The sequence below is a fragment of the Taudactylus pleione genome, unplaced genomic scaffold, assembly GCF_031769625.1.
Source record: "Taudactylus pleione unplaced genomic scaffold, aTauple2 ptg000490l, whole genome shotgun sequence".
Lineage (NCBI taxonomy): Eukaryota > Metazoa > Chordata > Amphibia > Anura > Myobatrachidae > Taudactylus > Taudactylus pleione.
The window spans coordinates 4,306,260-4,320,700 of record NW_028284892.1 but is presented as its reverse complement, the minus strand read 5'-3'; the positions used below and the strand labels follow the sequence as shown (position 1 = coordinate 4,320,700).

Genomic DNA, 14,441 nt, shown 5'->3' with positions numbered 1-14,441 from the left:
AGAGTATGGAGCCCATGATGTGGCAGACAGGGGAGGGATGGTAGAGTAGGGAGCCCATGATGTGGCAGACAGGGGACAGGGGAGGGATGGTAGAGTAGGGAGTCAATGATGTGGCAGTCAGTGGAGGGATGGTAGAGTAGGGAGCCCATGATGTGGCAGTCAGGGGAGGGATGGTAGAGTAGGGAGCCCATGATGTGGCAGTCAGGGGAGGGATGATAGAGTAGGGAGCCCATGATGTGGCATCAGGGGAGGGATGGTAGAGTAGGGAGCCCATGATGTGGCATCAGGGGACAGGGGAGGGATGGTAGAGTAGGGAGCCCATGATGTGGCATCAGGGGACAGGGGAGGGATGGTAGAGTAGGGAGCCCATGATGTGGCATCAGGGGACAGGGGAGGGATGGTAGAGTAGGGAGCCCATGATCTGGCAGTCAGGAGAGGGATGGTAGAGTAGGGAGCCCATGATGTGGCAGTCAGAGGAGGGATGATAGAGTAGGGAGCCCATGATGTGGCAGACAGAGGAGGGATGGTAGAGTAGGGAGCCCATGATGTGGCTGTCAGGGGAGGGATGGTAGAGTAGGGAGCCCATGATGTGGCAGTCAGGGGAGGGATGGTAGAGTAGGGAGCCCATGATGTGGCAGTCAGAGGAGGGATGATAGAGTAGGGAGCCCATGATGTGGCAGTCAGAGGAGGGATGATAGAGTAGGGAGCCCATGATGTGGCAGACAGGGGAGGGATGGTAGAGTAGGGAGCCCATGATGTGGCAGTATGGATAGACATACAAAGCAGTCAGTATATTGCACATAAATGTACCAGGTAAAATAGACTAGATAGCAGATGCCATACTGCTACATGTGAGAAGACATAATGCAGGAATAATAGACAATGTTAAACAATAATGGCGGCTATTCAGTTAGCTGCGGGGTTTACCTGTAGCTAATTGCCGCGCCGGAGCTATTCAATAAGTAGGGATTACCCCGAGTCCCCACAGTCAGATTGAACCTCGCGGCTCATGGAGCTGCAAGATAATGTCAGCAGAAAAACACCCCACTAAAATCGAGTGAATCCCGATTTTTCGGTGCCGTGAAAAAGGCTATTTAATTGAATAGCCTTTCCCCATGCTGCAAAGATGTTTGCTAGCAATTAGTCGCAAGTAAGCAAGGACACGCTCTTCCCAGCGGCTTGGGTATGAAATACCGGCAGTCGGGATGCCTGCTGTCAAAATCCCGAAAGCCCCTCCTGCAATGCAACAAGGTTTTACCAGTGTTCAAATTGCTCATTATTTGCTCTTTTTTATTTACTCTGAATAATACCCCTTTCACACTGCCAGCAATAACCCCGTGAGCGTGCAGCAACCTAGGGTACTGTACATTGTGAAAGGGCCAGGTTGAAATAAGCCTGGTAACGATCAGGGTTGAACACGGGTTCAACCCGGCTTGCGATGCAGCATAGGCAGAGCCAGCGCTTGGAGGTGGACTCCTCTCCAAGCACCAGCTTAGCACGTGATGGCGGCGACGTCATCGACTCGGCAATAAGACTGCCAATCTGAAAGGGGTCTTGGCTGGGTCACACCCGAGATGGACTCGTGTACAAAATCCTGCGTGCGACTCGGCGTTGCGATGTGAAAGGGGTATCAGTCTCCTATATAAATTGTATTCACATGGTTACACACCTTTTTACCCTGAGATTATACATTGGATATTGACAGCCGATAAGTCGTGTTTTCCTGTACTCAGTATTGTTGCTCTGTGCTCCAGCAGGGATGTGGTTAATTTAGGGGTGGTAGCTTCACTCAGGTAATTACAAGCCCAGAGGATTCAGCATTACCTGTTCAGCCTGAAAGGTGACACCTAATTAAACTCAGCCACCAGCACGCCCACTGACTCACGTCCCAGCGCCTCCCTTCACCTGCCTTTCACTCGGTGCCCCAGGTATGCGAGGAATCCCCTCCGACACCTGCTGCACGGTCTAGGACAGAGAGTGCTGGTGACGAACCACAGACGGCTGATCACAGGGCCCAGGAGAACTTGGGATAAACCAAGTAACTGCTAGACACGGCAGAGGGACAAAACAGGTACAAGGGGTCGATGTGCAGGAACAGCCATGAAATCGGAAGAAGACAATTACAACTTGGTGTTCAAAGGTAAGGCCTCCTCGTCATTGCACGTAACACACCTGCTGTTAACCCTCCCACTGCTGCTGAGGGCTACCGGCAAAGATTCATGGCTGCAGGTCCAAAGTCTCCGATTTTAGATCATTGAGAAAATAATCTTCTCCCAGTGTAGTACAAGCCTCTTGACACTGTTTTACTCATTGCTGGGATACTAGTCTACACTCAGGCAAACGTACAATAGTCTGCATGTAGACATGTAAGACCATCCGTGATTGCCCGTACACACTGGGCCTGATTCAGACCCGGTCGCTATGAGGGTACGCTCGCATGATGAGTATGCAAATATTTGAAAGTGACGCGGCGGGGAGCGATCGCTCGCCTACACATAAGCGCGCCCATCGTACCTGTACGAGCGTTCACTTTGTGTATGCAGACTCCCCTTAGCGTCTGCAGAGACGCCCACTGCCCCGCGTCATCTCCTGGAAGTTTATGAAAACATTGGTACATCGACCACTATCGGATGTGAACGCAGTGCTTGTGGAAGCATTTTTTAACCGCAAGCATTGCGAGGAAAACAGAGGAAAAAAATGGCTGGTGAGGTGTACTATGACGCTGCCTGTTAATTATGCACGCCTCTAAAACGGCGTTGAAACACTCGGGCACGCCTGCGTTCGCATTTCCAACCACCCGTTTTTACTGGACTGCCCCTGTCCCCACCCACAAACGGCCTCTCCTGTCACTCACTCTGCTGGGCTGGTTTTGCTGGGCGAGCGAGGGATCTGTGATCGCACAGTGTAGTTCGCGCACGTGCACTGCGATGCATGCGCAGATTAGCAACCATCGGCAATAGCGAACGCACTGCAAATACTGCCCGGGTCTGAATCAGGCCCATTTTTCAATTTAATGAACGACGGAAGGATATCTCGTACCATCGTTCATTAAACAGCACCGCCTCGTTCAAGATATCTTTCGATTGGCCGTGCAACACCGCCAACCAAACGTTATCGTGTACGACCCGCAAGAGCGGGCAATTGTGCATACACCCTGCGCGATTTGTCGTTCCAATTTGCCTGGCAATTAGAAATCGTGCAGTTATCGTTGTAGTGTTTACCCACCCTTAAGCTGGATACGCGCTTGCCGATGTGTGTACCCAGCTCTGCACAATGCGGTTACCGACTGCCCACTATTGTGTCGACATCTGGGTCGTTCCATCGGCCCTACGTGCATGTCGATGGAACAAACCCGATGGACAACTCACAGGAGTGCGCATGGTCGCGCATAGTGGGAAATGCACTGGCTGATGAGGATGATATGTCTGCCGGATCTGTGGGACTGGGTGATATATTGTCTAGTCTGTAGCCAGCTTAAGGGCCCAGGGGAAAACAGATGCCAGAGGCCCCCAACATTCACGGTGACTTTTACAAATATCTGCATTAAATAAAAAATAATTTTCAATTCTATGTCATGGCCCAGAGTCAGCCTTGTGTGTAAGGACTAGGAGATGGCAGAAAATGCAGACGCCTAGGGCACGTAACTCCATTACTGAATACACTTGCTTCATCTCCAGCCAGAAAGTAGCAGTTGATGGTTTGTCTGATTCCTGAGGGGTCTATTTACTAAACAGTGTTAGGAGACAAAGTGAAATGAGATAAGGTACCAGCCAATCAGCTCCTAACTGTCATCTCACAGGCTGTGTTTGAAAAATGACAGTTAGGAGCTGATTGGCTGGCACCTTATCTCCTTTCACTCTGTCTCCTAACACTGCTTAGTAACTAGACCCCTCTGTTCTGCATCAGAGTGATGATGTCATGTGTGCGCACAGGTAGACACCCAGTTTGCCATTTCTGATGTGTCACTGTCCAAACACCTTGCCACTCCTCTGCCTTTCATGCCATCTCTATCACTGCTGTGGCGCTATGAGCATGCTGGGATTTGTAGTACCACAAGTTCTGAAAAAAACGCAGAATACCAGGTTTTTGTGATGAGGGGAAAGGGAAGGACGCCGTAACAACGTGGCCCGAGATGATTTCTGTGTGTGATGAGGATACCGTGACAGCTATGCAGAGAACCAATGCAAGAGGCTGGAGATGGTGACTAGTCCTGGGGGGTGGAAATCAAACAGGCTCCACCCACTGATGTGCAACAATTGTGAATTGTGTCGTCATCATGCAGCGATGGGCATGGCGGCGTGGTACACGTCACTGCTGCGTGATGGCATTTTGTGCACCATCATGCATTGGTGACCTGTAATGACACAAAATGCATCACTTTGATCTTGTTGCACAAAACATCTGCTGCACCCACATATGGGATTACGGAGCAAGATAGCCGCAACTTGAACAGGCAGAATGGAGCAATCGGGTAGAGGGAGGGTAACGGTTAGCTACAGCCCTATCCTAAGTTTTACTACGGGGCCCGGTGATGCACTATTCCTCCCGGGTGCGAGCCCGACACGAGTCTTAGAATAGGTGGTGAAATACCGACTGTTAGCCACATGGGGCGGGGTTAGGTTTAGGCAGCATGGAGGGGTTAGGTTTTAGGGGGGAGGTTAGGGTTAGGCACCACTGGGGTGGTGGTAGTTCGGGTAGAGGGAGGGTAACGGTTAGCTACAGCCCCATCCTAAGTTTTGCTATGGGGCCCGGTGATGCACTGTTCCTCCCGGGTGCGAGTCCGACATGAGACTTAAAATAGTTGGTGAAATACCGACTGTTAGCCGCAGGAGGTTAGGGTTAGGCACCACTGGGGTGGGTGTTAGGGTTAGACACTAAAGGGGGAGGGTTAGGTTTAGGCACGAAGGGGGAGACAGGTTTAGGCACTAACGGGGTGGGTTAGTGTTAACCCAAGAAGGGATGGTTAGGGGGAGAAGGTTAAGTTAGGGGCAGAAGGTTAGGTTAGGGGGGTTAGTATACTTACCCAGCCCCTGTCGGGATACCGACCATCAGGATGCCGCTGATAGTATTTTGACAGGAGGCATCTCGACTGTCGGTATTACATACCCATTCCCCTGCCTCTAGACAACATAACTAACATTCACATTACTCCCTCCACACCTACATAGTATGTCACACTTTGCCACAAGCTAATATGCGCTATTACCTGCCCTAAACAGATCCCAGCCCTAAGAAGCCTCAGAATCCTCCACTGTGGGTTAGAGACAGAACTATGGGCCTGATTCAAAAAAGAACACAATGGCGACTACGTACACAGGTCTAGCGATTATTTGCCATCGCGCACGCGTATAAGCCGCTCTGTGCGTGCTCTGCGATTGCATTGCGGTTACGGGCGCACAAAGGAATACATCACACAGTGAGTGGCAGGTTGTCAACGTCTGGGGGGGGTCAGAAAAAACGCAGGAGTGTCTGTACTTGCCAACGCCATTTTATGGCCGTGCATAAATTAGCCCCTGCGATTGCTTAGGCAGCTTGAGACCTCTCTTGCGTGCGAGGAGAGCTGCCGAGTCTGCGGCTGGTCAGACCTACCGTAAGGGCGCTTGTTGTGCATCAATGTTACCGATATTTATGCAGGTATGCGTCGCCACGCGCAGGTAAGAAGGCAGCAGTGGGCGTCTTTATGCTCGAGTGATCTTTGCAAACATTAGCATAGTATTTTCGCAGCTGCGTTGTGTATGAAAATGCATCTGCGATCGGATTAGCGTCCATCTCTGAATTAGGCCTATGTTAAGTAAATTGGATCAAGTTATCCGGGTTGTTAAGAAAAGGCGTGACGCCTGTCTAGCGGTGAGTAAAGTGTATGCTCACACACCACTAAATAGCAGATTGTCACACCTAACCCAACCCTCCTGTTCCTGCAGGTAAATAGATTTTTGATCTTTGACTTCATTTGGCAGATCTAACCTGAGCCTGTTTGTACTGTGCGGCCGGGTATCTGCCTACAGCAGATACAGCTTTAGAACAAAACCTGGTCTCCTATAAGTGTAACTACTAGTAATCAATGTCTCAGTATAGGAGGCAGGACATCAAAGCAGCACATGGACATGACCTTTCTTCCCAGCCCTGAAATTGTGATCCTAATCAGGAGTTTGCTGACGAAATATATTTACCAATCAACTCAACTTTACCTATAAAATCTGTCCTGCAGATATAAGTGTAGATAAAGTTATTTCGGCTGCCCGCTTCATCTCTGGCTCATCCGCATGTAACCCTTTTCGAAGACCGAATGCAATAGGCACCCTGACACTAATGAAATGCGCAATATACTTCACTGTATTCTAAAGCGTTTACTTTAAATTAATTTGCACATCATTCGGTACAAGAAAACACAGTGATTAGTGGTAATGTATGAGAAAGCACAGTGGTAAGTTGTAATGTGGGTTTAATCGGGACTGGCAAATTAGCGATGTTTGGCCAACCTGTCCTTCCATGTGTCTGTCATGGTAGCTTCAAGGCAAACATCCATCACACAGGGGGCTTGATTCAGAGCCGCTCACAAGTGCTGTGCGCTCGCAAGCGGCCTGATGTTTCTGAACTGCGCATGCGCCGCCTCCGTCAGTAGTGGACTTCCTGCTCTATTAGAGTCCACTCAGCCTTGCGGCAGCCTAGACCCTGCCGTAGGCTCTCGTCGCAAGGCCGATGGTCGCGATTATCGCAATGGTCTCCTGGCCGCTCGCACAAGCTGTAGGTGGTCTCCCACAGCTTTGCGAGAGGCCGAAGAACCAAAAAAAAAACGCCCACGCTACCTGCGAGCGGCCAGCGGCAGCGACCGGGTCTGAATCAGGCCCAGATTGCGCCTTTCTTGGAAGCTGTGGGTTAAACATAGTAAATAATAAAAGGGAATTTTTAAATGTTGTGAGCACTGAGGATTTCCTCTGATGTTGAACTACACATCCCAGCATGACTTGCCATACAGTATTTAGTTCCAGGACAACTGCCGTCTTAACAACATTCTAGGTCCTGGACATAGCAATGCACTGGGGCCCCTACCCACCCAGTTACGGGAATAAAAATGTAAATGGTTAATACATTTAAACCTTTAGATTTATTGGTACTTTCAACAAAATTAATATTTAAACATAGAAAAAAAAAACATGATGTAAAGCGAGAAATACGGACTCCACCTCCCTCCATACATACCCACTCTCCCGAAAATCGCAGGAGGCTCCCGATTTTTCGGGTAGCCGCCCGCAACTCCAGAAGAGTAGGCATATCTCCCGCATCAAGGCCCACTTCCTAGGGAAGAGGGCAGAATGGCAAGATTTCACTGGGAATTTTGGAGTCCGTGAGTGGGGGGCGGGTCTAAAATTACGTGAATCGCGTAATTTTGCCCCGCCCCCTATCTGCAGACCACGAATTGCAGCGTTTCCCTGTGGTGGGGCGGGGCCTAATTATGTATACACTTCAGCCCCGCCACCCAAAGTAGTTAACAGAATCTCCTCCCCGAGCTTCTCCCAGGGAGGAGATATATAATGTCAGCAAATATGCCTCCTTTTTCTCTTCTCCAGTTCGCAGTGCAGTAGAGTATGATGCCTGGCTGCTTTGATTGTGTGTAACTGATAATCAGAGCGAACGGGGAGCATCTTTCTCTGACCGCTTTTCAACCGGCTGCCCTATGCATGGATTGAACAGCCACACACTCCATGTAGATGACCCCTGGCCCAGTCCGCCCCTGCTCGAAGGCCCCTAGAATAGTGGGGGCCATGGGTACATGCCAAGTGTGCCTTAAGATGGCCCTGAACACTGGACAGCCATGCATTGCATAAGCCTGTTTGGGAGCAGATGCAGCTAACCTGAGGCTCTCCAGCTGCTGAGGAACTACATATCCCAGCATGCCCTGCCAAGTGTAGTTGCACAAGTTCCATAGCCTGGTTGGGAGGCTACGTGATATATGACAAGTGAGAGTATAAGAAAAAGGGAGTGGTGTGCCTTAAAACATGTCACAGCCCAAACTATGCCAGTGAGGGAGCCTCTATAGGAAATGAGACATAATCTTTATTATCTGCAAGATTCAGACTCAGGTGGAGCCATAGATTGCTACAGAATCTGTGTTTCCCATAGTTATTAATGAGTAACCAGGGCTAGTGCATCAGTGACTCAATCACTGCTTATTTTCTCTTTAAACATAATGCAATTCTTTATCAACGTGATAAAAAAAATAACTGTCATCAGTCGTTGCAAAATAAGCAGATGAAATGATTATTGCTGTACTGACTAAACGCCCCAAGCATGGGAACGTGCAAATAATTGGTGCCGTGCAGTATATACAGTAGAACATCTGATTGGTTGCTAAGGGTAACAGCAGTTTGAGTCCTGTATGCCTGCACTTTCATTAAGCTCAATACAGCAACGGTGCCACCTGCTGGTCCCATAGGGAACTATGTCTCTGTTGGGTTTGATTTATTTTTTTACTCTTTGTTAATGATGATTTCTGTGGTTTTACCATGTGACAAACTGAGTTGTTGATGGGTTTTTTTTTTTTTTTTTCCCCACAGTGGTTGAGATTGGAGAATCCGGGGTGGGTAAAACCAACCTCCTCTCCCGATTTACCAGGAACGAGTTCAACCATGACAGTCGTACCACGATAGGCGTGGAGTTCTCCACCCGCACGCTAATGCTGGATGGTCATATGGTGAAGGCGCAGATTTGGGACACGGCCGGACTGGAGCGCTATCGAGCCATCACATCTGCGTAAGTACCATTTTTAGAAATATTTATACTCTAATTAAAAAACAAGCTCAGTCCTCGTCGCAGACATGGCACTTTTATAGCTTATCTCCACCCTACTACTAGCGTAAACTCGGATTGCTTCTCGACACTTTGGGAGAAGGTGGGATGTGATTGGCTAGAAGCGACTTTGGTCCAGTCACATGGCACAGCTCATAATAGATGTCGCAGCTTCTATTTCTGTTACCGCGGTTACTGTGCTAGTAATGGTTTATCAAAGGGTTGGCCCTATCAACTGGGGAGATGAACTTGGTCACGCTATTAAAATAATATTTGTTTGCACAAAGCCCAGAGAGTTAAGGTAGAAAATCGCTCCACAGAAATCTCCTGCAGAGTGCAGATCGCAGTCCTCGTTATTATCAATGGGGACTACGATCTGACCCCTGTGTACTGGAACCTGACGCTGAGTGCATGCGCAGTGTCAGATTCCCCCGGAGGAATGCGCAGTAGACACTGGGCACAGACTAGCGCCCAGAGTCTACTACTGCAACACTGCCACCGGCCACCGGAGGGAGACATGACAACGACCCCCTCCTCTCTTAATACGCCTCTGCTAATAGGGCATGGATTCCAGGTCTTTGACATTTGAGAAGCACTGATCAATGGAAAGGCATTAGGCCACTCCCACAAGGTATTGTGTTGTGAGAGGACACACCTCCATTCAATTGACAGGAGAGATTTTGAGGAGCTAAAGAGATTGTGGGTAAAAGGGAGCAAACAATGGATCTGTACTGCATGTTGATTTCGGCAAGCAGACTTGTTAGCACCATCATACAACCTAAGCAAAGCCCTACAAGAATATGTTATATATTCAGTTCAACCTTACTTACCTTAGACACATTTGACAAAATAAAAAAATAAGGTAGGAATTCCTTTAAACAGCATTGAAATTAATACTAGTACATTACACGGATATTATGCCCTTATAGTGTCCACAAAGGATTACATTATGTGGCCCGCTAGCTGTTGTGGAACTACAAGTACATGCATGCCCTGCCAGCTATATCCGAGAACTAATGGTCTGCGTTGTCATGAATATTGGTTTATCCCCACAATAGCTGCTTGCAGTGTGTAAAGGTGACGTGTACTCAGAGATGTTTCAGAACTTGGGGTCCTTTTTTCAGTTACTACAGGGGGGCTGTTGGCGCTCTCTTGGTGTACGACATCACCAAGCATCAGTCCTACGATTGCGTGGACCGGTGGCTTAAGGAACTGTACGACCACGCTGATGCCAGTATCGTCGTCATGCTGATTGGAAACAAGTCCGACCTGACGGAGGAAGCTCGGGAGGTGCCTATTGAGGAAGCCAAGATGTATGCAGGTAACCACGGGAGCGCGCTGAAGCTTGGGGGTTACCCACAGCAGCTGACCTGCAATGATCTGTATACAGGGAATGGGTATGAAATGTCGGCTGTCGGAATGCCTAATGTCAGAATACCGACAGCGGCATCCCGATGGTTGACATCCCGACAGGGGTAGAGTAAGTATACTTACCCTCCTCCTTCTCTCCCTAACCCTCCCCACCCCGCACCCTAACCCTCCCCGTTAGTGCCTAAACCTAGCCCCCCCTTCATGCCTAAATCTAACCCTCCCACCCTTAGTGCCTAACCCTAACCCCCCAGTGGTGCATAACCCTAACCCCCCAGTGGTGCCTAACCCTAACCCCCCCGTGGTGCCTAACCCTCCCACCTAGGGCTGCCTAACCCTCCCCCCCCAAAACCTAACCCTAATCCCGCTACGCTCCCTAAACCTAAGCCTCCCCCCCCCCCCCGCAGCTAACGCTAAGGGCACCCCGGACTTATCTCTTTCGGGCTGGCGTCCCTCCTCCTTCCCCCCCCCCCTAACCCTCCCTTCTTGTAGCCTAAACCTAACCCTCCCCGTTAGTGCCTAAACCTAACCCCCCCCTTCGTGCCTAAACCTAACCCTCCCCCCCCTTTGTGCCTTACCCCCCAGTGGTGCCTAACCCTAACCCTCCCACCTAGGGCTGCCTAACCCTAACCCTTCCTCCCCAAAACCTAACCCTAATCCCGCTCCCCCCCCCTGCAGCTAATGCTAAGGGCACCCCGGACTTATCTCGTTCGGGCTGGCGTCCTTCGGCGTTCCGGTGTCGGGATTAAGATAGGCGTCAGTATTTCGACGCCTATCTTAAATTCCTTGTCGGGATTTGGATGTCGGTATTGAAACCAGCGGCATCGCAGCCGCCGGTCTCATAACTACGTCCCGTATACAGACATATGCTGATTTTCATAATAGATATTGAGACTAGTGTGGAAGACGGATTTATATTATCTATGGTGTACATGACATTGACAATGATTTAGGACTCTAAACTTCATGATAACAGCATATTCTTTAGGACTCGCAGTAATCCTAAATTTCAGTGGTTTCTACCATGAAAATGATCCGATTGTTAACTTTAAAGATCTTGGGCTCTGTTTTAATATGTATGACTAAAGCTAGGCATGACCCGGCCTATATGAGTGGTAATAACCAGTATACTGAAAACCAGACCCTTCTCATGTATCCACTTCTTATACTTTCCCTATAACAGACAATAATGGATTGTTATTTATGGAAACGTCTGCACTAGACTCGACCAACGTGGAACTGGCGTTCGAAACGATTCTCAGAGGTGAGAAGAAATTCAGAAACGTGTAATCTTTGGGTTCTTTCTGGGATAGGACAAGTAGCACCAACACCAGTACAGTTGTCTAAAAATGATAAGCTTCAAAAAGAAATGTTGCTACACCACCAAATTCCCATTTGCCCGTGCATTCACAAAGTCATTAACTTGGATGCCAGCTATTATGGTCGCCATAAAGCCCCTTCTCTCAAAGTTATCTACAGCCTCATCCCCCCCAGTGTACTCCAGCCTCAGGCTTCCCCCTTTGTCTCTCCACAGCCCCATAATTTCCTGTGTCTATCCACAGCCTCATGCCACCTCTGTCCATAGCCTCATATTTCCCCGTATCTCTCCATAGCCTCATGCCACCCCATGTCTCTCCACAGCCTCATGTGTGTCCCCCGTGTCTCCACAGCCTTGTGCCCCCCCGTGTCTCTCCACAGCCTCATTGGTTGTCGTCCCCCACATCTCTCTACACCCTTATGTGTCTTTGTCCCCCAAGTCTCTCCACAGCCTCATGCCACCTCATGCCTCTCCACAGCCTCATGTGTCCCCCCCAGTGTTTCTCGACATACATAAATTTTTTAGAACATATGTTGCATCATGTTTTTTTATTAAATGTTACCATTGTGTTTGTCTAATATAGCCAGAGATAGTGCCTAGTAAGACGGCTTGCAAAACTCCCTATTCAGTACAGATGCCTTTGTTTGCCTTCTCTTTCCTTTAATCCCTTTATCCTGTCCCATAGCTTCCTGTCACTCTAACTGAGGGGTAATAATCCTGTCACAATGCAACAATTTGGTGGCATGGCCTTTGGGCAAGGGATGTGTGACATCATTGATGGCTGGCATGACAATATTTGGGGGAGGTGTTCCAGAATGTTCTTTAAACTTGACAGAAAGGGTGCAGGAGATGGCGCCTGTCACAAGCCACTAAGTTTGCTAATAGTTAGATGGATAATATAACAATATGTGCTAGGCAGACATGTTGGTGTTTAACGCAGTTACATGTTATGCCTTTTGTGTGATGAACCACCCCATCTAAATCCAGGTTACTATTGTGATGAGTAGGCTTCTGATGGATTGAAGGATCACTAAAGTTGACCACCCGCTTACCCCCCGACCCCCTTCTTATTTTGTAGAAATCCACAAGAGGATTTTGAAGAACAAAGGAGTGGCCCCAAAGGACAACACTGTGGTCATCTCTGGAGAAGCTTCTGCTGGTCAATCACACGCCCAAACTACAGAAACCAAAAGATCCTGCTGTCAGAACATCTAAATGTGAGGAGGCCACCAAGGAACCATCTACTCCTAAAGGAGCCCAAGAGGGGACTGAGGACCACCAACTTTCCTGGAACGCTCATTGTGGTCTTTCACGATGATGAAGAGAGAAAAGCATCGGAGGGAGCCCTTGTTTGGGTGCTGATGCCAAATCACTCACAATGATGATACGCAAGGTGGTTGTGTACCAATTTTAAATCCTTTATTAATGGACGCTTGAAAATGAGTCATGTACCAACTAAGACTGGCAACTCCACCGCACACCATAAACTTTATTAAGAATAAACCATGATGCAGCTTGAAAGCATCTAGGTCAAATCTGCTCCTTCCATGGAGCTTGGTTCTACCTGTGTCGCCCCCTCTATGACGCTCTTATTCCCAATGATCCACAGTTTGGTGGTGGTGGGCTTATTCATAAAGGTGAAAAGGAAGTTAGAAGCTGAAATAGGGGCAGTGTACAAAGGATACACACGTGTAATTTTTGAAAATGTCATTTGAAATTAAGTTTATTTAACAATATTTGTTTTTCTTTGCAAATTTGAGGCGATGACCTTGGTTAGTTCTATTTGTTGTGGTTGACCAGTAGTCTAGAAGACTGAACCTTACCCGTAAACAAAAATGGGTTGCAACGCTGTTTTTAAAAGTGCATACACATGTTAGTGAGGTTGACTTAAGAACAAGAGTTCAGTCCCATCCCTCATTCATAAGTTATCTGCAAATTTATACAACTTTTATTTATATATATATATATATATATATATTTTTTATATATATATATATATATATATATATATAAATAATATATACTTTTTTATATTTACAGCATGTATGTGTCACGGTTTCCACTTCCATATATAGGCCTGTTCACCAAGAGCTCACCGATATATATACAGTATATATATATATATATATATATATATATATATTTTTTTTTTTTTTTTTATTGGGATCAAAATATCTAATTTAACACAAAAATATTGCCTGCTAACGGAACAATATTTGGTTGTCCAAGCAATACTGGCAAGGAGCTGTAAGAGATGGATAACCACTGGGTCAGGTTCAGAATTTGTAAATCTGTCCATGCTTGTGCTTCAGTTCCAATTAGATAAAGGACATTATTTAAAAAAAAAAAAAAAAAAATGAAAGTATTCAAAAACTTTCCACATGCTTTATTCAAAGACAGTTGTTTTTCTTAATTATATTCGAGGTGGTAACAGAACAGGTATTGCGGCTGTACTTATAAAGGCATCCTTTGCTGGGGAAACTTACCGCCCTGGCTGCTATTGATGTTCGGAGCAAAAACAAAACCCTAGGATAAACCATTCCCTTCAAATAAATGTTTTCTTTAAATGGTGAAATCTGCACTCTTTAAACATTTTATAATGTGTGAAAACTTTACTAAAAACTCTACCAGTCGTTTCTAACTTGCATCTGTGTGAGGGATTTTTATTTTCTCTTTATTTAGTCACATTATATTATAAACTCAGGTAATGGCTCTATTTTGATTTGTTTTTTGCTCCCACAACACAAGACAAAGTAGCCTTTTGGATATTGTATTTAAAACTTTTTTACTTATACTAATGCAACAGGCACATAAGACATTGTCAGTAAGCATGGCATGACATTTTATAACATAACGATTTATTATACAGTACAGATTTGGACTTGTGGTCAAACGGGAACACCGTGACGCGTTTCGCCGTGAATCGTGTCATCACTCTCATGCGTGGCCCTTTCTACTAGGAGGTGGT

General features: G+C 47.3%; 1 protein-coding gene across 1 annotated transcript; it reads left to right on the top strand.

The window, feature by feature from the left end:
- Positions 1 to 1,921: 1,921 nt before the first annotated feature.
- RAB25 (RAB25, member RAS oncogene family) lies at positions 1,922 to 13,462 on the top strand. Its single transcript, XM_088449682.1, has 5 exons — positions 1,922 to 2,140; positions 8,556 to 8,751; positions 9,912 to 10,108; positions 11,339 to 11,419; positions 12,552 to 13,462. The coding sequence occupies exons 1-5, from the start codon at positions 2,101 to 2,103 to the stop codon at positions 12,686 to 12,688; spliced, it is 651 nt and encodes a 216-aa protein (XP_088305808.1). The 5' UTR covers positions 1,922 to 2,100; the 3' UTR covers positions 12,689 to 13,462.
- The last annotated feature ends 979 nt before the right edge of the window (positions 13,463 to 14,441 follow it).

What these genes read in the sequence shown, in the direction of transcription:
- RAB25 (XM_088449682.1), top strand. Translation starts at nt 2,101, where the DNA reads ATGAAATCGGAAGAAGACAATTACAACTTGGTGTTCAAAG. An exon ending in GGAAGCCAAGATGTATGCAG is followed by an intron (nt 10,109 to 11,338) that starts GTAACCACGGGA and finishes TCCCTATAACAG; the next exon opens with ACAATAATGGATTGTTATTT. An exon ending in GTTCGAAACGATTCTCAGAG is followed by an intron (nt 11,420 to 12,551) that starts GTGAGAAGAAAT and finishes CTTATTTTGTAG; the next exon opens with AAATCCACAAGAGGATTTTG.